This window comes from Physeter macrocephalus, chromosome 16 (genome assembly GCF_002837175.3).
Source record: "Physeter macrocephalus isolate SW-GA chromosome 16, ASM283717v5, whole genome shotgun sequence".
Classification (NCBI taxonomy): domain Eukaryota; kingdom Metazoa; phylum Chordata; class Mammalia; order Artiodactyla; family Physeteridae; genus Physeter; species Physeter macrocephalus.
In genome coordinates this window covers 72100415-72126050 of record NC_041229.1, presented here as the reverse complement: position 1 = coordinate 72126050, position 25636 = coordinate 72100415, and the positions used below count along the sequence as shown (strand labels likewise).

At 42.5% G+C, this 25636-nt stretch overlaps 1 protein-coding gene across 25 annotated transcripts in view; it reads left to right on the top strand.

Annotated features, from left to right (window-relative positions):
- SERGEF (secretion regulating guanine nucleotide exchange factor) overlaps positions 1-25636 on the top strand; it is a 307372-nt gene that overhangs the window by 104151 nt on the left and 177585 nt on the right. For 6 of the 25 annotated variants that reach the window (XM_028501273.2, XM_028501272.1, XM_028501267.2 and 3 more), the window contains exon 10: positions 17501-17591. The exons of the other annotated variants lie outside the window; for them this stretch is intronic. In XM_028501273.2, the coding sequence (XP_028357074.1) occupies positions 17501-17591 (91 nt within the window). The remainder of the gene's footprint in view (positions 1-17500; positions 17592-25636) is intronic. 25 annotated transcript variants of the gene reach the window in all.

Below are 25636 nucleotides of genomic sequence, written 5' to 3'. Positions count from 1 at the left end.
CTCTCACTGTTGTGGCCTCTCCCGTTGCGGAGCACAGGCTCCGGACGCGCAGGCCCAGCGGCCATGGCTCACGGGCCCAGCCGCTCCAAGGCACGTGGGATCTTCCCGGACCGGGGCACGAACCCGTGTCCCCCGCATCGGCAGGCGGACTCTCAACCACTGCGCCACCAGGGAAGCCCTAAATAAAATCTTTTAAAAATAAAATATCTACACAAGAAGCTAGAAATTATGTCTATATTTATATAAAATTCTATGTCTGTTTATATTTATATAAAATTCTATAAAATTATGGCTATTTATATTTGTATAAAACTTCCCTTCAGTTCAGTGAAGGGAAAGATCACTTCTAACTAGGACAATGGTCTTTAAATCCTGCACATTAGAGGCACCTTGTGAACTTTAAAAAAAAAAACAATCAGTTGCCCAGGTCCTACTCCATACTGATTAAATCGGCATCTCTGAGTGATGATTGGGCATCAGTATTTTATAAGAGCTCCCCAGGTAAAGATAATGGTAGCTAAAGTAATGTGAACTAGTGCAATCAGGGAAAGCTTCATGGAGGAGGTAGGGTTTGAGATGGCTTGAAAATCTGGTAGGATTTCGATAAGAAGGAAGCATTCCGGATGGAGTACACAGCATAAACAAAGTGCGGAGACAAGAATTACAGGCAGAGTTCAGGAATCAGAAGTAGTTCATTTGGGCTGGAGCCTAAAGAGCATGAAGGGGAATAATTGAAGCAACGTTATAAAGGTTGGCTGGGGCCAGTTTGAGAAGGTCTTTGAATGCTAGGCCTTGAGATTTCAACTTCATTCGGTTTTATAGCCAGTGAGAATTGTGAATGGTTTTTAAACAGAAGTGATGTCATCAGACCTCTCCCTGGCTGCCCTTGGAGGATGGCTTGGAAGCAGACAGGGAGACCAGTTAGGAGGTGGTACCATGGTCCATGTAATGTGGGCTCAGCCTAAGGTTGCATCACTGGTGTTGGAGAGAAGGGCTGAGGTAGAGCTAGGCTGCAAAGCCTGCCCACCCTCCAACTGCGGGTCTTCTTTGAGGGCTCTTGGTGGAATCACTGGCACTGCAATGATCAGTACCTTTTGATAAAGCCAGGGGAGTCAGGCTCCACTGGCATCCCTAGCCCAGTTTTTTCCTATGCATGACTGATGAATTGATAATGCAGCTAGGCCTCCTTCCTGAAATGATAGGCCATTTTATCTAGAGAAACAGGTCTACATGTGGAACTCAGTACCATGCCGGGCTACCTTTGAGACAGAGGTTTCTGTTATTTTAATACTGCAGTGTGTGTCTTTGCTTCATCTCTAATTCCAGCACCATGGACACCATGGGGTATGACTACCAATGTCTGGAATTGCTAATTTCCTAAGCCCTGGGTGTACTGAGGAGAGCCTGCTTCCAGAGACAGCTTTGAGCAAGGGCTGGGAGCCATGGGCCAGGGGGTATATTTCCAGTAGCCTCATAGCAGAATGTTCATCTACAAAGAACTGAAGAACTGAAGTTTCTGGGGGCACAGGACATCTGCATAAGCAGGGACACCATATGTGTGGGGGGCTGGGGAAAGCAGGGTTGGTGGAGAGAGAACGGTGATTGGATCTAGTTTGCTGATACAGGCTTGTGCCGAGAGTACTGCCTGCCCTTGGCCAGATGCTGCCAGTAGCTGGTGCATCCCCAAGGTCATATACTACTCAAAAGGACAGGCAAGCAAGAGTTGCTAGTACAGATATTTTTTTCCTCCTCTGTATCTGTTTTGCCAGGGCTGACCTTATTCACAGTCAGTTTCAGAATGTCAGTCCCTCAGAAATGAACAAACTTTACAGTTTGCAAGGAGCTTTCATACCCTTTATCTCAATGGAATGTCACAACAGTCCTGTGACTTAATTAGGACAGGAGTTGTTGATCCATTTTACTGATAAAACTGGGCCTAGAATGGGGTTAGGTAGTTTATTCTAAAGTCATGTAGATGTAAGGTGTAAAGGCTAGGACTTGTTCATGCAGGAGCTAAGAGGCCACTGGTCAGGGCTGCTTTAGATGGCATTTATGCACATTGCAGGAGAAGAAGTTAAGGTTTGGGCTCCTTCACTCCTGACACTCCATTGCTTACAGATGTAGTACTGGCTTGTCCTTTATGTAAGTCTCATAGTGTGATGATGCCCTAGCCATATCATCAGTAAGACATCCATACTGTGACAGTTACTCGCACAAAATAACACATTATTCTGTGCCATCCTGCTAGGCTCTATCTAGCTTACAGGGTCACCCTCATTAGCACCATTCTTTTGGATTAAGCATTGCCTTTTCCAGCAGCATCTCCCACTGGAAACGGTAACATATTAGGCCCCTCATATCTTGAAGTACATTCATTTATCAACACCGTGTTCCTCCCCTTCACAAGGAATGTGGAACAACTTATAAGCACCAGATGCCTTGGGACAGAAGAAGCTCAGCTGTGGTCAACATTCATAATAATAGATGACCAATTACATTGTTGTCTTCACTTACAAAGCATCTTATATCTCATATGTTCCTTTAAAGAATTCTATGAAATCGGGATTATGTTCCCATTTAACAATGAAAAATCTAAGATTCCTAGAGAAAATAAAAGGCTTGGCTTGCCCAAGGTCACAGAGCTAGTAGGTGGTAGAGCCACCTAACTCCAAACCCTATTCTCTTTCCATTGTACCCCCTGGCTTCTCCTACCAGTATCTTCTCTTTGATCTCTTAGGCTTGTTCTGGCTTAAGCTCCAGGCTTTTTCTGTGATTCTAAGCTAAACTATTTATTACTTTCTCTGCAGCTTCTCTATCTTTTTAGTCTTGGAAGAGTTCCGTAGAATCCAGCAGGAAGAAGTTTATTCCTATTAGACCCTGAGATTCTTCTGTGACTTCCCATGCTGACTCTGGAACTCCATCCATCTCCCTTAGCTAGAGCTCCCACTGGTCTCTGCCTTTATTTTTCCCACTGTCAAGTTTACCCTTGGTCTGAACCTTAGACCCTTGTTTTTTTTTCCTCCTAATTTGTCCCATGTTTCTCAAGGTTCTTCCTGTCAGTCTTACTTCCGTGATAGACTAAGGCTCCCCCTCCTATCAGGTAGGCTCAGTTTCCTGCATTTATTTACTTATTCTTTCACTCACTCATCAACCGTTTCCTGAATGCCGATGTCAAGCACTGTATTTAGGCACTGGGGATTCCAAGATGTTAAAACATGCTTGAGGAGACCGTGAGGAATCAGGAACGTTTACACTTCAATATGGTAATGCTTGTAAGGGCATAAACAAATGTTTTTGTGGGAGCATAGGAGAAGGGACATGTGATCCAGATCGGGGGTGGGGCAGGGGCGGTTGGAGAAGTTTTCTTGGAAGAGATCATTCGGAGCTGAGTCCTAAGGAATGGGTTGGAGTCGGCTTAGAGCAAGTGGTAGTGGTTGTTGGGGGAGTTGTGGGGAGGGCAGAGTGCCAGCCAGAAAGACCTACTTATGTAAAGACCCAGAGCTTCGTGTTCAGGGAACTGAAAGCACTTTGGCCTCATTGGAGCAGAGTTTGTAGGGGTCGTGAGGATGAGGCAAGAGAGGTAACCTGGAACCAGATTGTACAGGGCTCTTATTTTGTCCCGAGGTGATGAGGGGTCATAGAAAGCTCTTAAGTAGAGGAGTGACTTGTTATAGCATATTATTTTAGAAAGATCGCTATGGTGGCAGGGGAAGGATGGATTGGAGAGAGAGAGAGAGAGAGAGAGAGAGAGAGAAGAGGTGAGTCAGAAGACTGTGGCAGTGATTGAGGCCTGAGTTGATGAGAACTTGAACTAAGGTTATAATGGAGGGAAGTAAATGGATTCAGAATATACAAGAGGTAGAATTTCTGGGGCTACTAGCTGATTAGCTGTCCATGCAGTTGAGAGGATGCATGCTCTTTTGTCTCATCCTTACCTGTGTCTGTCTTGCCTTCCCCTTCATGCAGTCCCTGTGGCTGTCAGAAGAGAAACCGGACGTTTGTTTCCTAGCTGGCTCTGTTTACACATCCCCCTTCCGTTACCCCATTCTCCCTGCAAGGTCCTTCTCCTTCTTGCTAACCCTGCCTTTATCATCTGTCTGGTCAATGTCCAGGGCATTCTTTCTATTTGCATTTGGAAACCTGAGTGACACTTCAGGTCAACCAAGAGGTGTCCCTCAGGTTTCTGTCTGGGTAACCCTCATTCCCCCTCTGCCTGGATAGTGCCAGTCTCTTCTAAGAGTGTACCTGGGGAGGAGTGAGATATAAGGTAACTTTATTTGCTGAATTACCTCTAAAGGAGGAAAAGGCAAGATTCCGTCTTGCATTTTTAGAATAGAAAAATCTTTAGGGGAATTCCCTGGAGGTCCAGAGGTTAGGACTCCACGCTTTCACTGCTGAGGGCCTGGGTTCTATCCCCGGTCAGGGAACCAAGATCCCACAAGCCATGCGGTGCAGCCAAAAAAAAAAAAAAGAAAGAAAGAAAAAAAATCTTTAAACATGGGAAAGAACATGTAACTAATTCCCGTTAAGAGAAGAGGAAGCTCAGTGTGGGCAGATTGAAATGCTCCAGGTTGGTGACATTTGGAACTGTCCTTTCGGTGGCTGTGCCGGTGGGTTTAATCTTTTATGGAATAGAATACAGCATTAGCATCAGAAGGGGCCTTGGAGATCATCCTCATTTTGCAGAAGAGGACTTTGAAGTTTCTAGGGGTGGTGTGGTTTGCCCAAGGTCACTATTAGCTAGAAGCTGAACTGGGGCCAGAATCAGTTCTTGTTTCACTCGCTCCATAAAAGTACAGGATTCTTTTTTTCCATAAGTTTGACAGTTTGACAGTCTGGAGAATCAGACTTACAGGCTGTTTTAATGGTAAATCTAGTTTGATAGTACCCCCCCCCGCAATGGACTGGAAATAGCTTGTCCAAGGTCGCAGGGTGAGTGAGGGGCAGAGGGGCCTCCAGACTTGTACTCTAGTGCTCTTTCCAGCACAGCCCGAGGTCTCACCCAGGGCCCAAGACTTGGACAGCTTGGCTCCACGGACACTGAACAGAATCATTCTTCAAATGCATCGCAACCACAGTAGATTTCGTAAGATCCGAAAGACACTATTTCCTTCTTTCCTCTTTTTTCCTTGAGTGTTTCTTTTTTTTCTTATTTGATAAAAGTGTGTGGCTGCGGAAATTACGTCAGTTTAATTAGGCTGCTTGACACGGTACTTTTCCACTGAGTTTACTAGGAACTGTGAATTTGTTGTAGCAAACTGCACTGCAGGCTGCAGTATCTGATTGGCATGCCAGGAGCATCACTAGCGAACAGCTAGAGACTGGGGAGAAAACTGGGTCAGGAAGCAGGCCTCCCGTACCTGCATCGGCTGTGGAAGGCGACGCAGAGGCGGCAGGTGGCCACAGCATGGCACTGTCTCCCAGGGCCTGCACCACCGAGTACCCCGCCCCCCAAGCTCTGTTCTGCAGCCCAGGCCCACCCTTTCCTTCGCAGGTGATTATTCCTCTGGCCATTTTGCCTTCTGTTACTCTACAGACCGCAAAGCTATTATACCTGGCAGCTCAGGAATGGCTTTTCCTCAATAAAAAAAACCAAAGATTGGTTCAGATGGAATCTTCATTAGCCACTGGTATTCCAAACCATGGAACAAGTCTTTTGGCTTTCCAGAGCTGGGTTTGTCAGGGGGCTGCGACTGGGTTTGAGAGTCCTGCACAGTGCTGAGGAAAGGCTTGGTAATATTTCCATTTGTCTCTCTCCCGTTTTCCCTTCCTTTCTCCCGCCCAGAGATTATTGAATTCATCTCTGAAATTCTCAGTGCTGAGCAGCAAGACAAATCAGGGTCTCCTAGAGGGAAGAGTGAGTGATTACGCTAGTAGGTTCAGGGGAAACTTCTTGAAGGCAATTGCATTCGAGCTAGGCTTTGAGTAGTGAATTGGATCAGCACAGGAAGAACTGAGGGGAGAATGCTGGTGTTCTGCCATGCTGGCCTCAGAACTGCCTTGTGAAGGCTGGAGACCTCCCCACTCATCTGGGGCTAGAATCTATCTCAGCATGTCGGAGCTCACTGGGTCCCTAAGGATTTGTTCTTCTAGGCTTCTTATTTTGTAGATGGGCAAATGAAGGCACAAGAGGATGGGGCTGGAAGATAGACCCACCCAGTGCTTTTAAAACCACACTATGCCCAGTCATGCCCTTGTCCTCATTTCTAACAGAGCTCTGAGAACATCCACTCCTTCTTCTGGGTTTCACTCCTGTCATTGTCTTTTGACTCCCATCATGTGAACTCATAGATGCCCAGTGATCTCCACCTGTAAATTACCCATTAGGGAAGAAACCTGGGTCCTGCTGGCATTGGATTTCTAGGTCATTCAGGGCCTTGCTGGATAGTCGTATTCCTTTGCTTCCTCAGGCCAAGGCAGATCAGGCCAGGACTGCTTTTTCAGAAGTGCTGGTGCCTCCCCAAGAATGCTTGGTAGGAATGGGTCTTGCCTCAGAGCAAGGGCTCAAATTCTCACAGTCAGAAAAGCTGAGCATGGCAGGAATCCAGGCCATTGTACTTTTATGTTATTTTGTGAGAAAATTCGGCTTATTTTGGCTGAAAATTGTTTTCAATAAACTATACTTAAATTTACTGAAATTTGCTTTAAAGACAACTTTTGCTAGACCATTTTAATTCTGTACAGCATCTCTTTTCCCTTTTGAGGCGAAATCAGAGGGTGGGAATAAAACAGTCTCCCTAGTAATTTTCCCTGGATGTTTTGGATGGTCTCAATTCAATACGAGAAATTCTGTCTTTGGATCAAGTACTGATGTCACAATTGAAATGCAGAAATGTATACCAATTTTGCATAAATCCACCAAAGTTTGCTGATCAAATGAATAATTTGTGCAGGATCTTTCAAAGCCAACTTCAAGGCCAACTTTTTTTGGAAGACAGTTGAGAATTCAAATGTCAAGTAGTCTCTGACATGAGCTAAGTGGAGTGAACAGAAGAACAAGCCCATTAGAATAGTCATCAGACATTCTGGCTGCGAAGATCAGCCTTCGATGGCCCTGGTAGTCAGCTGGCCAGAACAGATCCAGTCCTCCTCACATCAGAGGTTTCTTTATTTTATTTTACTTTATCTTATTTTATTTTAGGTCAGAGCAGGTGGTTTTAAACGCCTCTAAATAATTTTCCTGGCTTTGGAAGGTTATATTCATTTGCAAATGAGTAGGCCTTCCATCTAATTGGTATTTGCTGAAAGAAAGGGAGAGAGGGAAGGGAGGGAAGGAAAGAAGAAATGCTTCTTGATACTTGGCAGGTTTCCACCCTGAGGCTGACACATTCATAGAAATTTCCATATATTCTCATTTTGGGGTCATACTAGGACTTGTCGCTAGAGTGAACATCATCTGAATGTTCATAGAAGTGGTTGGAAGAGACAGAAAAGCTGGAGAGAGACTGTAATTTGAAGTTTGCCAAGAACCACCTATCTTCCTCAACAGGGTTACATAAAGGAAGTGAAAGGCAGGGCTGCAGTCACAGTGAAATGCCTGGGCAGGCTCAGTCTGGCCTGACGGGGGCCCTCTGGATAGTCTTTCCTGAGTTTGTCCACCCCTGGCCACGGCCTCTTTAGTCATGGACACTTAAAAGTGGTCCTTAGTTCTCAGCCATTCATGTTAGCTGCTGCCGAGGGCAACTTGGAGAACCCACGCTCTTCTTCTTGAGGACCCCTCTCTGCTCCACTGGTGTAGGCTGTGGCCTATGCTCCCATTTCCAGCCTTAGCAGTGCTTTTCTGTTTCTTGGAGCCCTCATTAGCCCTCTTTAAGGAAGAAAGGATATGAGACACAACCAGGATAAGGTCTCATGCAGTGGGTTTCTCACATTTTCTCTTCTTCCCTCTGACACTTCCCTGAATGGACTCCCCTGGCCCTAGATGCCCACCCCTCTGTTCTGGGCATAGAGCAGATATGGGCTGGCTGCTCTGGTGCTTTATGGTCATGCCTTCAAAGCTTGTAAAGATGAGGTGGAGGAGGGATTGTTCGATGCTGATGGCTGTTGTTTTGTCCTTTAAGACCATCCACAGGGCATAGAGATTCCCCTTTTCTTCTCTCTCCATGGCTGTCCTCTTGCCTACTTAGGTGACTCCCCGATTCTGGGGCCGGTTAGAAAGCTCAGGCAGCTTCAGTGTGTCTCTTCCTCACTTTCATATATATCCATTCAATTATCAAATCCTATGATTTCACCCCTGCAATGTGCCTCAAATCTATCCCCATCTTCTCACTTCTCTTGTCATGTGAACAACTGCAAATAAGCTTCTCTTCTCAAACCTCTTCTCTGGAAACATCTGCCCTGGTTGCAGCCTTCACAATGTCAGCTTCCACTGCTTGCTGCCAAGGCCCCTCATCATTTACTTGTTTGCATCTCAGGCTCTTATATTAAATGTTCGTTAAACGTTCTATGATCCATCCAGAGCAACCTTGTCAGAACAGAGAGGGGGAAAAGCAAATATCTATCTTCTTTCTTGTCATTTCTCTCAGATGAATGAATTAAATATTTTTATTGCCTTGAAGATTAATTATCTTTTGTCCCTGGGCCAGCTTTAATATTCTCACTGTATCTTCTTGTGACTGGGACCTGACAGCTGGAACTTATGCCGCCACTCTAAACCTGTGCTTTTGCCAGGTTTCTCAGCATCTCTGTACAATGTGGGCTTCTGCAGTGAGTCACAGCCCAGGGGTTCAGAGAGATTGGAGTCTGACCTGCAGGATTTAGATTAGGTACTAGATCATAGATCTTAGACCTGAGAGACCTCCTGAAATCTTCTGGTCCTTTCTGGCACATGAGATACTCTCATTACACTTAACAAATAAAACACCTGAGACCCAGAGAGTTTAAGTGACTAAGCCATGGTCACCCAGCTCATAAATTCTGGACCCTAATACCAGACTAGACTTTAGGCTGTAAATGTACTTTATCCTCTCTGGGTAAGGCAGCTCTCTATTTGTAGAAGGCACCAACTCTCTGAATTTCTCTTTGCAAATAAAACAATATGGGACCCCCTATTTGTAGTCCTATGCCTTGTCAGTGTAAGGAAGGAAAGGCAGCCTAGAAGTGACCTCCTCCCAGACAGGTGATGTCTGGTGGATAGGCAGACATCCCCTGTCCCTTGTTCCCCAGAGAGCTCAAGGGGTAGGCCTGTGGGACACTTTGTCCCACATGATTCTTGTTCAGTGAATCCCTGTAGGCCCTCATGTACAAAAGGAGGGTTTTGTTTGTTTCTAAGGTGGTTTCTCAGTCCCCCAGGATCACCAAGCACTACTTCCTCATTTCTGCCTGTGTTCCACCTCAAGCCAAAAGAGTAAACTAGTGTTCTTTCTGCATGTGCCTTATGCCCTCCCCAACTCCCAGCTATCTCTCAGTTCTCTGGGTGTTCTTCTGTTCTCCTAATTACCTGAGCCTGGAGTCCTCTGTGACTCGGCTTGATAAGCATTTTCCAGTCATTTAGTCTGTCAGTGCTCACCAACCCTGTCATTTTTTTTCCCTTGGACGTGCCTGCAAAGCCAGCTGTTCCTGTCTGCTCCCTTGTGGCTGCCATCTACCATGGCCAGGTAGCTGTGCCCTCTTTCCTGGATCACTATACCAGCCTCTTAGTGATTTCCTGGTCCTTTGTCCTTCATCCATCATGCAGACTGGTAGACTCTAAACACTGCCCCACTTTTGAATTTAAAACTCCCTGAAGCTATCAGATCAAACATTCCAGCTCTTTCATAATCTAACCTTCCATCTCTAGTATGAGTTGTTCATACTGTCATACTGGGCTACTCATGTCTCCTACATATTTAGTGATTCTCTGCTCATGTATTCCATCTCTCTATCCCTCCTTCATTGAAAAAAATATAATAACTAAAGCATGCAAAGTTTTATCGGTTCAACAAGTACTGCTGTGTGAAAGGGAGGAATGGGGTTTTGGATTTGGTGATTTACCTACTGTGTGTTGATAGTTTGCATATATTACCTTTTTTAATCTTCTTGATATTCCTGTGAGTTAGGTTGGGTTATGTTCGTTTTATAGATGTGGAAACTGAGGCCCCAAGGAAAAAACCACATTCTCTTCTGCCATGCCATGGACCTGGTGCTAGAGGTGGAGTGGTAGGTCGGAACTAAAAGGTCTCTAGGCTGGCAGGAGGGGTAAGGCACGCACTCAAAGAGCTGTCATGGAAAAAGATGCCTGTTGTCCTGAGAACTACAGATACGGTGCTATGGAAATTCTGAGGATGGTGAAATTTCTCCTAGCTGGAGGATTAGGGGAGACTTCATGGAGGGGGTAGAGTTCCACTGAGTGTGAAGGATGGGCAGTATTTGACAGAAGGATGTAGGAAGCCAGGCCAGGAAAGGAAGGACCAGCGTAGACAGAGGCACAGAGAGGGAAATGCCCTTGGTGTCAACAGAGATCATCAGTGAATGGTCCACTTTGGTTGGAACACAGAGTTCTTGTAGGGGACAATATGGTGGGATGTGAGGCTACAAACTTGAACTGTAGCCTGTTCATAGATGGACTTAAATATCTTGTTAAAAGATTCATGGTGTGGGGAATTCCCTGGCGGTCCAGTGGTTAAGACTCGGAGCTTTCACTGCTGTGGCCCAGTTCAATCCCTGGTCATGGAACTAAGATCCCACAAGCCATGCGGCGTGGCCAAAAAAAAAAAAAAAGATTCATGGTCTGTTCTATAGGCACAGGGGAGCTATTAGCACATTTCGAGCAGGTGAGTTGCTAGTCAAAGCTGAGATTTAGAAAGCTTACCTTGGGCACCCAATAAATTGGAGAGAAGAGGAAACAACAAAGAGAGGAAATAATTAGAAGCTATTGCAATTGTCCAGTACAGCTGTTCTGAGGGCCTGAAATAGCACAGTGACAATGGGGATGGAGAAAAGGGGCAACATGAGAGCAGAACCTGGAGACAGAATTACAGAACTTGGTGATTGGCTGGACTTGGGGCATGAGAGGAGGACTCAGAGATGATTCCGAGGTGACTGCGAGGATAGAGGAGGGTCAGAAGGGAAAACAGATTTGGGGGTGGGAAGGGCTGAGGTGGTGGTAGAGGATTTGTTCTGTTTTGTGCAGATGGAATTTTAGGTGCTGGTGAGTTGCCTGTTTCACATCTGTGTTCAGTGCTCTTCACCACTACTGCAGCCATCCCCTCTGTCCTTCCTCTTTACTAAGCAAACTTTTGGCTGCCTTTTATAGTCCAGCTGAATAAAGACCTCTGGTGAACCCTGTTTATCTTTGGATCACTGATGTACTGTCCATGCCACTGGATATTTCCCAAGTACAATCTCTCCAGCATGTGCTGCCATACACATACGTATACCTGATATATGTGGGATGAATGTCTGGTGGTTATAACTGACATTATCACAGCTGTAGTTCATGTTTGTATGAAAGTTTATAGAAACACATTGAATGCTCAGAAGTGTTGTCATTTCCTGTCAGTCCCCCTGGTGGGGTCACTGAACCATTGACTCAATAAACTGAAAAGGTTTTTAGGGAATAAATGGTAAATTTTAGTTTAATAATAAACACAGTTGAAGACATTAGCACATATCAAATGGGAAAGTTGGGATGCTGCTATAAGTAGGTAGACTTTGTCAGAAATAATGGTCAAATTAAAAAATATATATCAGGTGATATCCATGCTGAGATTGATGTTTTGCGTGTGTTAAGAACAAAGACTCTTAGCATTGTACTTTGCATATAGCACTCAATAAAGCTGGATTATATTATTACTGATGGAAAATATGAAACTGTAAAATGGAAAAAAAGCCATTTTTTAGTAAAGGACCAACATTTTGATTAATATGGAAATATATACAATGTTTTTAAAGTGCCATTTAGAGGTCTAAAATCATTGTTAGTTGACGAATATAAAAATGTTTTGTTTGCTCCTAAAATTATCCTGGCTGACACATTTGGAGAGCATCAAATTCAGGAAATTTGGAAGAGTTGTTTTTCTCTCCTAAATATTTAGTGAAAGATAAAAGTGGTCTGGGGAAAAAAAGAGTACTTCCCCATCTTTCAACAATTTCCCATTTCCCCCTTTGTTTCTCTGGGCCATCAGATCTTCAATGCACGAAGCAGAAAGGGAGCTAGCATGTGTATCTACTTTGTCCAGGGTACTAAATACAGGTAATTGAATTCAATCCTTGTGATAGTCCTGTGAGATTATTGCTATAATTCCAGCTATGCAGATGAGGAAATTGAGGCTTAGAAAGTCTTAATAGCTTGGCCAAGTTCACAGAACTAACAGGTGCTAGAACCAGAAGTGAGACCTCTCTCACCTAGACTATTGCAGTAGCTTCCTGACAGTCTGTGATGGAAGAGCTCATACTCTTCCCCACCCCTGCCATGCAACCTTCCTGCTGTGTGAGGCAGAGGGTGGCATGTTAGGGTTTCAGCTTCGTATTAGAGCTGCCAGAACAAGTAACTCATTCAAAAATATTTGACCTCTGGTTTGTTTGAAGGCAGGGCCAGATTCTTGAGTTCCTCAGTCACCGTTGCTGCCTGCTACTCATTTTAAATACGTTTAAAAGTAGTGTTAAGTTACTGTGAATACTCAGCCCTCCCAATATGGCCCCTCTATAAGTGCGGCATATTGTAAGAAGAAACTTGACAAGAGAAATCTATGTAGCATAGCTTTTTGAAAACTTGGTTTCTCGCCTTTGGAAAGTGTGTTTTAAGGTTTCAGATTGTGCTTTTGATAGAATGTTTACCCACATTAGAGATTAATGAGGCTCTCAGTCTTGTTCAAGTGGCAGAGAAAGAAAGGAATGTGCAGTGGTGTGTTCTGTGCTGGGCTGAGGGTGCAGGTGGAGGCAGAAAAGTCAGACAGGAGGGGATGGGGCCAACCAACCCACCCACACCAACCCCAGCCTTTCTATCATTATATATTAGATTTGTTTTTTCTAGAATCATATTAATGGAATCATACAGTATGTACTTTTTGTGTCTGGCTTCTTTCATTGAGCACAATGTTTCTGGTATTCATCCATGTTATGTTTATCAATGTATTTACCTTTTTTTATTGATGGATAGTATTCCATTTGTACCACAGTTTCTTTATCCATTTACCTGGTCTATTAGTTTTCTCTTGCTGAGTAACAAATTACCACAAACTTAGTGGCTTAAAACAGCACCTCTTTATTAGCTCGTAGTTCTATCAGTCAGAAGTCTGGGTGGGCTCCGCTGGGTTTTCTCTCAGGATTTCACAAAATCCAGGTATCAGCTGGGCTGGATTCTTATCTGGAGACTCTAGGGAAAAATCTGCTTCTAAGCTCATTCAGCTTGTTGGCAGATATCAGTTCCTTGTGGCTACAGGGCTGAGGTCCCGTTTCCTTGCTGGTTGTTGGCCTGAGGTTGTTCTCAGCAATTAGTCGCTGCCCTCCAGTCCTTGCCTTTCCATCATCAAAGCCAGCAATGGTGCCTCAGGTCCTTCCTGTGCGTCGAATCTTTCTGAATTCTCCTCCTGCCATCAGCCAGAGAAAACTCTCTGCTTCCAAAGGGTGTGATTAAATTAGGCCCATGTAGCTGTCCAGTTTTCCCAGCATAACTTATTGAAGAGGCTATCTTTTCTCCATTGTATATTCTTGCCTCCTTTATCAAAAATAAGGTGACCAAATGTGCGTGGGTTTATCTCTGGGCTTTCTATCCTGTTCTATGGAAATAAAAACAAAATAAACAAATGGGACCTAATGAAACTTAAAAGCTTTTGTACAGCAAAGGAAACCATAAACAAGATGAAAAGACAACCCTCAGAATAGGAGAAAATATTTGCAAATGAAGCAACTGACAAAGGATTAATCTCCAAAATTGACAAGCAGCTCAGGCAGCTCAATAACAAAAAAACAAACAAGACAATCCAAAAATGCGCAGAAGACCTAAATAGACATTTCTCCAAAGAAGATATACAGATTGCTAACAAACACATGAAAGGATGCTCAACATCACTAATCATTAGAGAAATGCAAATCAAAACTACAATGAGGTTTCACCTCATACCGGTCAGAATGGCCATCATCAAAAAATCTATCAACAATAAATGCTGGAGAGGGTGTGGAGAAAAGGGAACCCTCTTGCACTGTTGGTGGGAATGTAAATTGATACAGCCACTTTGGGGAACAGTATGGAGGTTCCTTAAAAAACTAAAAATAGAACTACCATACAACCTAGCAATCCCACTACTGGGTATATACCCTGAGAAAACCGTAATTCAAAAACAGTCATGTACCACAATGTTCATTGCAGCTCTGTTTACAGTAGCCAGGACATGGAAGCAACCTAAGTGTCCATCGGCTGATTAATGGATAAAGAAGATGTGGCACATATATACAATGGAATATTACTCAGCCATAAAAAGAAACAAAATTGAGTTATTTGTAGTGAGGTGGATGGACCTAGAGTCTGTCATACAGAGTGAAATAAGTCAGAAAGAGAAAAACAAATACCGTATGCTAACACATATATATGGAATCTAAAAAAAAATGGTTCTGATGAACCTAGGGGCAGGACAGGAATAAAGACGCAGACAAAGAGAAATAGGGAGGGTGGGAGGGAGGCACAAGAGGGAGGAGATATGGGGATATATGTATATGTATAGCTGATTCACTTTGTTATACAGCAACAACTAACACACCATTGTAGAGCAATTATACTCCAATAAAGATGTTAAAAAAATAAGTAAATAAAGTAAAAAAAGAAACAAAAAACAATTAGGCCCAGCTGGAGACAGCCCTTCCACTTTTGGTAGACTTTCATTTTTAGAATGACCTTTTTGATTTTAAGCTGTACTTTGACATTTTAAGCATTTCTATCCATTGATCCTCATTCTGCCATCTCATTCTGCAACTTGATTCCTTTTCTCCCTGTCCCATGGCCCTTGTACCATTCAAGTTTTCTCTTCCCCAGATTGAAAACACTTATTTTTTTTTCCCTTTATTTTTTACATGACATGTTGTAGTATAGCAGTAAGTGTACTCTCTGGAATCACACATAATTGGATTTAAATTCACCTATGCCACCTACTAACTGAGATATTGGACAAGTTAACTTCTCTGAACCTTGGTTTCCTTATCTATGCATACGTTATAGGATTAATTCAGAGATTAAATGAGCTATTGCATGCAAAGCTCTTAATCACTTTCACATGTCACATTATATACACCCAATACATGGTAGCCACTATTATTATTTCCATATTGTTACCCTTTTCCAATTTTGTTCTTTTTTTTTTCTGGATGTGATTTATTTTGGCAATGACCTTAATAAAATATGCTGCTCGAATTACACAAGTGTCTTAAAAAAGTTCAAAGTCCTTTATCCAATAATTCTACTTTTTATAAAATTTATCCCAAGGAAATAATCAGAAATAAGCAAAAATTTTTGGTCAACAGTGTTTGTCACAACACAGTTTATAATGGCAAAATATTGAAAGCAATCTAGTTAACTAAGAATAGGGAAATAATGAAATTACGGCACATTCCTGTGATGCTATAAAGCCATAAAAATCACATTTTTAATGAAAGTGATGACATGGGAAACATAACATTTTGTTAAGTGCCAAAGTCATAATATAAAACAGCATATATAGCATGACCCTAACTGTGTTTCTGAAATTATGTATATTTTATTCACACACAGACAAATATTGTTAGGGAAAGGATTGAAAGGAAACATGCCATGTGTTAATAGTGAGTGGTGGGATTATAGGTGTTCTTTATTTTCCTCTATATTTCCTCTATATATTTCCTCTATAGTACTATATTTTTTTCGTAATAACTATGAACTACTTTTATAATCTGAAAAAAATAAATTTTATTTTTAAATTATTTTATGTATGGAGCCTAGAATAGAACCTGACAGTCCACAACTTTGTCTTGAGCCAGAAAAGTTGCAGAGTCACATCAGTAGATCAAGAGAGTACCTCTGATGGTCACTCAGCTGGGAACTGGCCTGAAGGCAGTGAGATTCTAGGAGGCTGCCCCTGGGGACAGGATGGCAGCACTCATTAGACTCTTGTCTAGTGGGGCTGCCCCTAGGAAGGAAGTCTGTCTGGCTGGGTCACATGGCACAGTCAGTTGCAGCAGATACAAGTTACTCTTAGTGCCGTATTCATTGTTATACTACACACGCTTGTTATGATAAGCTTTGATGTCTCTGTCACATCTTATCTGCATCCTTGGCTTTTTAATCCCAGAAAGAATAAAGCCTTAGGATCCGGACCGCTAGACTTTGTTTTGTTTTGTTCTAATCCAAAAAGCAAAATTGATTCTTAGTGTGAGGGGCTCCAGGGCACCAGAGGGCCTCTTGGTCAGGGGCCACGCTCAGGTGGTCCTGCCCTACGCCTGGCAATGGTCCAGCCAAGCTCTACTGTGTAGCTGCTGAAGCAAAGGTAAAGATTCTTGCATCCTGTGCACAGTGGCTCAGAGTCAGCCTGTAGGCTTGTTTTTGTTGCTACTGTTGCTGGGGATAGAACTGAGAGGGTAAGGAGCTGTGTTGTCTCCATCCATAGCCTAGGGGTCCACTTTCTAACTGTTCCCACCCTGGGGCATCACCCAGGGGCTTTTCCTCAGGCCTTGTGGGATCTACCTGTCTTGTTGTGGGAGGCCATTCTGTTTATCCAGTGACTCAAATTCCGAACATCTGAAGAATCATCTAGTCTCTGAATTCAACCATTACTTACAGAGCTCAAAGCATTTACGAGACCCTGGTAAGGAGTTGAGGAAATTCAGATAAATCCAGTGGCATTCATCTAGCATTTCCTGAGTATCTACTCTGTGTGTCAGATTCTGAGCCGTGAACTGTGGGAGGTACACAGATGTGAGTGACTTTAATTCAACAAACATCTGATTAGGACCTACTATGTTCAGGGCACTGTGCCAGGCACTAGGGAAGTAGATTAATGAGACACAGTCTTCATGCTTAAGGAAGTTACAACCTATGTAACCTGGGAAGAGAGAGACGCAGGAACCACTTAATAATAAGTGGAATAAGTACTATTTCTATAGCAGGGCCCAGAGGAGAGAGTAGTTAACTTCTGAAGTGGCCTGGCTACTTACTGGCTATGTGTTTTTAGTCAAGGTATTTAACCATTCTGTTCCTTAGTGAATGTGTCAAATGAAGATATGATGAGTTAATTCCCTTAAAGCGCCTAGAATGGGATTTAGCAGTCATAGATGTTAACAATCCTTTCCCTTCTCTTCACCTCCCTCCTTCCCAAGAATGAATGGTGAAGGTTTCCCTGAACCGAGGGGACAGCATGAGTGAGGCGTGATGAGGAGCAGGGTGGCAGAATGGGTGTATGGGGTCTGATGAGTCTGGCATGCAAGTATTTGTGGATAATTCTACTGGGGAAAGAGACTAGAGAACTACACTAGGTCCAGACCATGGAGGATCTTCAATACCAGACAAGGAATGTGGGTTTGGGCGACAGAGAGCAAACTAATCCATGTGTACTTTCAGAAGAGCATCTTGGCAGAGCAAGGAGAGGTTGGGGAAGAGAGGGAAACCACAGAAGCTGCTGCAGAATTCCAGGCAAGAGTGAAGGCCAGAAGTAAGACACTTCTCTGATTCCCTTAGTGTGGTAGGGGCTGAGGAAGAGATTTAGTTCTCTTTCTGTGTGCCTGCCTGTGGGTTTCTTGCTGAAGGAACATTGGTTTGAGTGACAGTTTGTCCCATGTAGCCCATAAATTTTAATATTCTGAGATTATGTTCAGTCTCTGACCTCAAGGCTGATCCACCCATACATTCCTGCCCACTTAGCTGCACTCATTGCATTGTACGTGAGGTGAGCATATATATGAGACTTCCTGTGCTTGGACACCAGTGGCTTGCACAGAGCCGGGCAGCTGTGGAACCTGCTGAAATCTCAAATAGCCTCATTAATGGCAGGGGAGCTTTTATGAAAAGAAGCGTAATATTTAAAATCACAACAACGAAAATTCATATTAAGACATATTTTCCAGAGGCCTTATAATATAAAAAGAGTTGGATATCACAGGAGATGGAAGTAACATTTATTGAACTACGTCTAAGTATCAGGAGCTGGGGTGGGTTCTTTGGCATACTTGATCTCACTGAATCTTTGCAATCCTGTGATGCAAGTATTAGTGTACCTGTTATACAGTGAAGAAATGAAGGCTCAGAGGTGCAGTCTTTATGCCCAAGGTCAGGTGACTTAACAAGTGTCAGACTTGGGACCAGGCTCTTAATCTCCATGAGCCTCAATTTTCTCATCTACCTTCAATACCTTTACTTCTTTGCTCAGTTCCCCCGTATGAGACCAGTCCACTGTCCCACACACAGTCCAGCTGCTACCTTGCCCAGGATCCCATTCCCCACCAGGCCACTGCTGTCCAGCCAGGCTCTGAGCCCCCACTGGGCTGCTGCCACCCCTGCTGAGCCACTTGCCTCACATGGGTTCCCATCGTCCACTCCCCTACTTGGTCACCTTCCTTCCTTTTGGACTGAATTATTCAGGAAGGAAGGCTATACTTTTTACTTTACTTTTCTCTTTTTCTTTTTTGTTTGTTTTGGTTGAAATATAACATAAACACAGTAATATGTGCAGATCTTAAGTATTCAACTCAATGAATTTTTACATTTGTATATACCTGTGCAATCACCCAAATTAGGCACCTCAGCAAGCCTCCCTCATGCCTCTTCTCAGATACATCCACCCCAAGATTACCACTGTTCCACACTTTCACCGTAGATTAGTTTTGTTTATTTAAATTTTTTTAAACACCTTTATTGGAGTATAATTGCTTTACATTGTTGTGTTAGTTGCTCTGTATAACAAAGTGAATATTTAAATTTTTTAACTTTTTATTTTGAAATAATTTCAAATTTATAGAAAAATTGCAAGAATAACATAAAGAACTCTCCAAATCCTTCACCCAGACACAGCATGTTTTTTTGTTTGTTTGTTTTTTTAACATCTTTATTGGAGTATAATTGCTTTACAATGGTGTGTTAGTTTCTGCTTTACAACAAAGTGAATCCGTTATACATATACATATGTTCCCATATCTCTTCCCTCTTGCGTCTCCCTCCCTCCCACCCTCCCTATCCCACCCCTCTAGGTGGTCACAAAGCACTGAGCTGATCTCCCTGTGCTATGCGGCTGCTTCCCACTAGCTCTCTATTTTACGTTTGGTAGTGTATATATGTCCATGCCACTCTCTCACTTTGTCACAGTTTACCCTTCTCCCTCCCTATATCCTCAAGTCCATTCTCTAGCAGGTCTGTCAGACACAGCATGTTTTAATGTTTTACCACATTTGTGTGCATTTGTGTGTGTCTCTGTCTCTCTTTTCTAAAAATTTGACATTAGTAGAACACTGTTATCTAATCTACAGAGCATCTTCAAATTTTTCCAGTTGTCTCAATGATATCTTTTATGACAATTTTTCACTTTGATGTAGGAGTCAATCCAGGATCATATATTGCATTTCATTGTCATGTCGTTTTGGTTCCTTTAATTTGGAAGAGCTTTTCCTTATCTCTTGTGACATTGATATTTTTAAGAGAATAGGACAGTTGTTTTGTATAATGGCCCTCAATTTGGTTCTATCTGATTTTTCCTCATGATTAGATTTCATTAGGCACTTTCAGCAGAAATACTAAATAAGTGATGTTTCTTTAATGCATCACATGAACAGGCAACTGATGTCGATTTATCCCATTGTCAGTGATGCTAACTAACTTAGATCACGTGGGTAAGGTGGTGTCTGCCTCCTTTCTCTACCATAAAGCTACCATTTCTCTTTTCTTGGTAATTAAGTAATCTGTGAAGAGATACTGTGTGACTATGTAAATACCTTGTTCCTCTTCATACTTTTGCCCAGTAGTTTTAATGTCCATTAATGATTCTTGCCTGAATTCACTATTACTATTGCAAAGTTATTTTCTTGCCCAATTATTCCTTTTACATTTATAATTTTTTACATTGTACTATAATGAAGAGCTTTCCCTGCTCCCCTATTTATTATTCATAAGTATAGTATGTACTTAGAATTTTAATTTTATTCAATGAGTTATAATCTGTTGTCATTATTCATTTTGATGCCCAAATTTTCCCTGATTTAGCCAGTGGGAGATCCTTCAAGCTTCTGTGTCCTTTTGACATGTCCCTGTCATTCTTTAATCGCTTCCTTTCTTCCTGGCCCAAATAGATGTTCCAGGCTCAAATTGTTGTTTCCCTGTCTCAACCCTGGAATCAGCCATTCCTTCAAGGAGCTCTGATTCTTCTTAGTTAAACAGTATTTAAAAGCCAAGATCAGTGCACCAAGTGACCTCATTGCTGCTGGGATGTCATTGCTTCTAGGCAATTTCATACTGATTTAACTCAGCCTGTGTGTGTGTGCATGTATAAATCTGTGAGTTCATACTGATACCTTTAATTGTAACTCTTGTGTCCACAGGGTTCCTCTTTGCCCTCTCTCATTACATATTTGTGTTTTCTTTGTCTGCAATGAAAACTCTAGCTCCCAAGAACATTAATGTATTTCTGCATTTGCACAGTCCTAAAATATATACAAAATACTTTCAGAATTAATACATGCATACTGCTATGGAAAAAAAAAATGAATCCACTAAGTAGAGTTAAGGATGTTTTTAACAGCTCTTTTTGTTTTCAAACAGACCTTATTTAGTCAAAGTACTGTGTTTAAAAGTTATTAGGGGGTGTGGCAAGAGGGGAGTTAGCGTCTCCCCACAACTAGGGCGTCTGCTGGCCACTGGTGGGGAACTCTGACCCCCAAGGAAACAGGAGGAATGCCAAAGTGAACCGGTAGGACGTAGGGGGACCGAGAGGGGAGGAGCAGTGGAGGCCAGACAAGATCAGTGCCCCTGAGGCCAGGAAGATCAGGAGAGGCAGGTGGGAGGGGCCCTCCCTGCATATGCTAATGGAAAAAAAAATGAATCCACTAAGTAGAGTTAAGGATGTTTTTAACAGCTCTTTTTGTTTTCAAACAGACCTTATTTAGTCAAAGTACTGTGTTTAAAAGTTATTAGGGGGTGTGGCAAGAGGGGAGTTAGCGTCTCCCCACAACTAGGGCGTCTGCTGGCCACTGGTGGGGAACTCTGACCCCCAAGGAAACAGGAGGAATGCCAAAGTGAACCGGTAGGACGTAGGGGGACCGAGAGGGGAGGAGCAGTGGAGGCCAGACAAGATCAGTGCCCCTGAGGCCAGGAAGATCAGGAGAGGCAGGTGGGAGGGGCCCTGTAGGAGGAGTGAGAGAGGAGGGGAGGGCGATTGCCCTGCCCACCTGGGCACAGGGAGCCTGCTGAGCTCCCTGGCTGTTCCCCTGCCCTCCAAGGCCCCGCCTTCCCCTGCCCTTTCCCCCACCAGAAGCATTGGTCCTGGGGTCATAGGAGGGAGGCAGGGACATAGGAGAGGCAGGTGGGAGGGGCCCTCCCAGACCCCAGACCAGAGGAGCAGTCTGGTGTTTGCCCAGACTGCGGGGCAAAGTAGCGTTTGCCCCACCTACTGGAGCCCAGGAAGCCTGCTAGGCTCCCAGGTGAGATCCCCTGCCCTCTGAGACCAGGGTTGGGGGCATGCCTGGGCCCCTTTTGTTCCTTGAGCCTAAGCCACACACCCGCACAGCCCCCAGGGCCTTTTCCAGCCCTGTGGGTCCTGAGCATTGGCCCTGCCCACCGCCCAAATCTCGCCCTTGCTTAGGCCCCACTCTCCATGCCCCAGGCCTTCCCCCCAACCCGTGCCATTTTTTTTTCTTTCTTTTTTTCCTTTCCCTCCTCTTTTTTACTATCGTGGTACTGATGTACCTTCCGGTTGTTGATTCATCTATGTTTTTATTTTTACATTCTTTCTAATATATCTGTTCGTTTCCCAGTCTAATTTTATTTTTTACTTTGTTATTTTTCTCCCCCCTTTTTTTTTTGCCACCCCACGCGGCTTGCGGGATCTTGATTCGTGAGCCAGGGATCGGGGGGAGGCTCCTGCAGTGGGAGCTCTGAGTCCAAACCACTGGACTAACAGAGAACCTCAGAACCCAGGGAATATTCATCGGAGTGAGGTCTCACAGAGTTCCTCATCTCAGCACCAAGACCCAGCTCTACCCAATAGCCTACAAACTCCAGTGTTGGAAGCCTCAGGCCAAACAACCAGTAAAACAGGAACACAGTCCCACTCATAAAAAAAAAAAAAAAATGAGAAGGCAAAAAAATATCTCACAGATGAAGGAGCAAGGTAAAAACCTACAAGACCAAATAAATGAAGAGGAAATAGGCAATCTACCTGAAAAAGAATTAAGAGTAATGAGAGTAAAGATGAGCCAGAATCCCGGAAATAGAGTGGAAGCACGGATTGAGAAAATACAAGAAATGTTTAACAAAGATCTAGAAGAACTAAAGAACAAACAAACAGAGATGAACAACACAATAACTGAAATGAAAAATACACTAGAAGGAATCAATAACAGAATAATGGAGGCAGAAGAACGAATAAGTGAGCTGGAAGACAAAATGGTGGAAATAACTGCCGAGGAGCAGAATAAAGAAAAAAGAATGAAAAGAATTCAAGGCAATCTCAGAGACCTCTGGGAAAACACTAAATGCACCAACATTCAAATTATAGGGGTCCCAGAAGAAGAAGAGAATAAGAAAGGGTCTGAGAAAATATTTGAAGAGATTATATTGGAAAACTTCCCTAACATGGGAAAGGAAACAGGCACCCAAGTCCAGGTAGCACAGAGAGTCCCATACAGGATAAACCCTAGGAAAAACACACCAAGACACATATTAATCAAACTAACAAAAATTAAATTCAAAGAAAAAATATTAAAAGCAGCAAGGGAAAAACAAAAAATAACATACAAACGACTCCCCATAAGGTTATCAGCTGATTTTTCAGAGGAAACTCTGCAGGCCAGAAGGGAGTGGCAGGATATACTTAAAGTGATGAAAGAGAAAAATCTACAACCAAGATTACTCTACCCAGCAAGGATCTCATTCAGATTTGATGGAGAAGTCAAAAGCTTTTCAGACAAACAAATCTAAGAGAATTCAGCACCACCAAACCAGCTTTAAAACAAATGCTAAAGAAACTTCTCTAAGCGGGAAACACAGGAGAAGAAAAAGACAAAATAAAGACTGTTACAAGAGATAAGGAGGGACACTACATAATGATCAAAGGATCAATCCAAAAGGAAGATATAACCATTATAAATGTTGATGCACCCAACACAGGAGCACCCCAATACATAAGGCAAATGCTAGCAACCATGAAAGGATAAATTGACAGTAACACAATAATAGTAGGGGACTTACCACCCCACTTACACCAATGGACAGATCATCCAAACAGAAAATAAATAAGGAAACACAAGCTTTAAATGACACAACTGACCAGATAGATCTAATAGATATTTATAGAACATTCCACCCAAAAGTGGCAGAATACACTTTCTTCTCAGGTGCACATGGAACATTCTCTAGGATAGATCACATCGTGGGTCACAAATCAAGCCTTGGAAAATTTAAGAAAATTGAAATCGTATCAAGCATCTTTTCTGACCACAACACTATGAGATTGGAAATCAATTACAGGAAGAAAACTGTAAAAAACACAAATACATGGAGGCTAAATGGTGCGCTACTAAATAACCAAGAGGGCACTGAAGAAATCAAAGAAGAAAATTTAAAAATACATAGAAACAAATGACAACAAAAACACGACAACCCAAAACCTATGGGATGTAGCAAAGGCAGTTTTAAGAGGGAAGTTTATAGCAATTCAACCTCACCTCAAGAAACAAGAAAAATCTCAAATAAACAATCTAACCCTACACTTAAAACAACTAGAGAAAGAAGAACAAAGAAAACCCCTTACACTGTAGAAATACAAAGGATTATAAGAGACTAGTATAAACAACTATATGCCAATAAAATGGACAACCATGAAGAAATGGACAAATTCTTGGAGAGGTACAATTTTCCACGACTGAACCAGGAAGAATTAGAAAATATAAACAGACGTGTCACAAGTATGAAATTGAAACCGTAATTACAAATTTTCCAACAAACAAATGTCCAGGACCAGATGGCTTCACAGGCGAATTCTATCAAACATTTAAAGAAGAGCTAACACCTATCCTTCTCAAACTCTTCCAAAAAATTGCAGAGGGATAAACACTCTCAAATTCATTCTACGAAGCCACCATCACCCTGATACCAAAACCAGAAAAAGGTATCATAAAAAAAGAAAATTGTAGACCAATATCACTGATGAACATAGATGCAAAAATCCTGAACAAAATACTAGCAAACAAAATGCAACAGCACATTAAAAGGATCATACACCATGATCAAGTGAGATTTATCCCAGGGATGCAAAGATTCTTCAATATACGCAAATCAATCAGTGTGATACACCACATTAACAAATCAAGGAATAAAAACCATATGATCACCTCAGTAGATGCAGGAAAAGCTTTTGACAAAATTCAATACCCATTTATGATAAAAACTCTCCAGAAAATGGGCATAGAGGGAACCTATCTCAACATAATAAAGGCCATATATCACAAACCCACAGTGAACATCATACTTAATGGTGAAAAACTGAAAGCATTTCCACGAGGATCAGGAACACGACAAGGATGTCCATTCTCGCCACTCTTATTCAACATAGGTTTGGAAGTCCTAGCCTTGGCAATCAGAGAAGAAAAAGAAATAAAAGGAATACAAATTGGAAAAGAAGAAGTAAAACTGGCACCCTTTGCAGATGACATGATACTATACTAGAAAATCCTAAAGATGCCACCAGAAAACTACTAGAACTAATCAATGAATTTGGTAAGGTTGCAGGATACAAAATTAATGCACAGAAATCTCCTGCATTCCTATACACCAACAACGAAAAATCAGAAAGAGAAATTAAGGAAACACTCCCATTTACCACTGCAACAAAACGAATAAGATACCTAGGAATAAACCTGCCTAAGGAGGCAGAAGACATGTACTCAGAAAACTATACAACACTGATGAAAGAAATCAAAGATAACTTAAACAGATGGAGAAATATGTCATGTTCTTGGATTGGAAGAATCAATATTGTGAAAATGACTATACTACCCAAAGCAATCTACAGATTCAGTGCAATCCCTATCAAGCTACCAATGGCATTCTTCACGGAATTAGAACAAAAAATTTTACAATTTGTATGGAAACACAAAAGACCCCGAATAGCCAAAGCAATCTTGAGAAAGAAAAACGGAGTTGGAGGAATCAGGCTCCCCGACTTCACACTATACCACAAAGCTACAGTAATCAAGACAGTATGGTACTGGCACAAAAATAGAAATATACATCAGCGGTACAGGATAGAATGCCCAGAGATAAACCCACACACAGGTATGGGAACCTAATTTACGACAAAGGAGGCAAGAACATGCAATGGAGAAAAGACAGCCTCTTCAATAAGTGGTGCTGGGAAAACTGTACAGCTGTTCATGTAAAAGAATGAAATTAGAACACTACCTAACACCATACACAAAAATAAACTCCAAATGGATTAAAGACTTAAATCTTTAGTATAAGACCAGACACTATAAAACTTTTAGAGGAAAACATAGG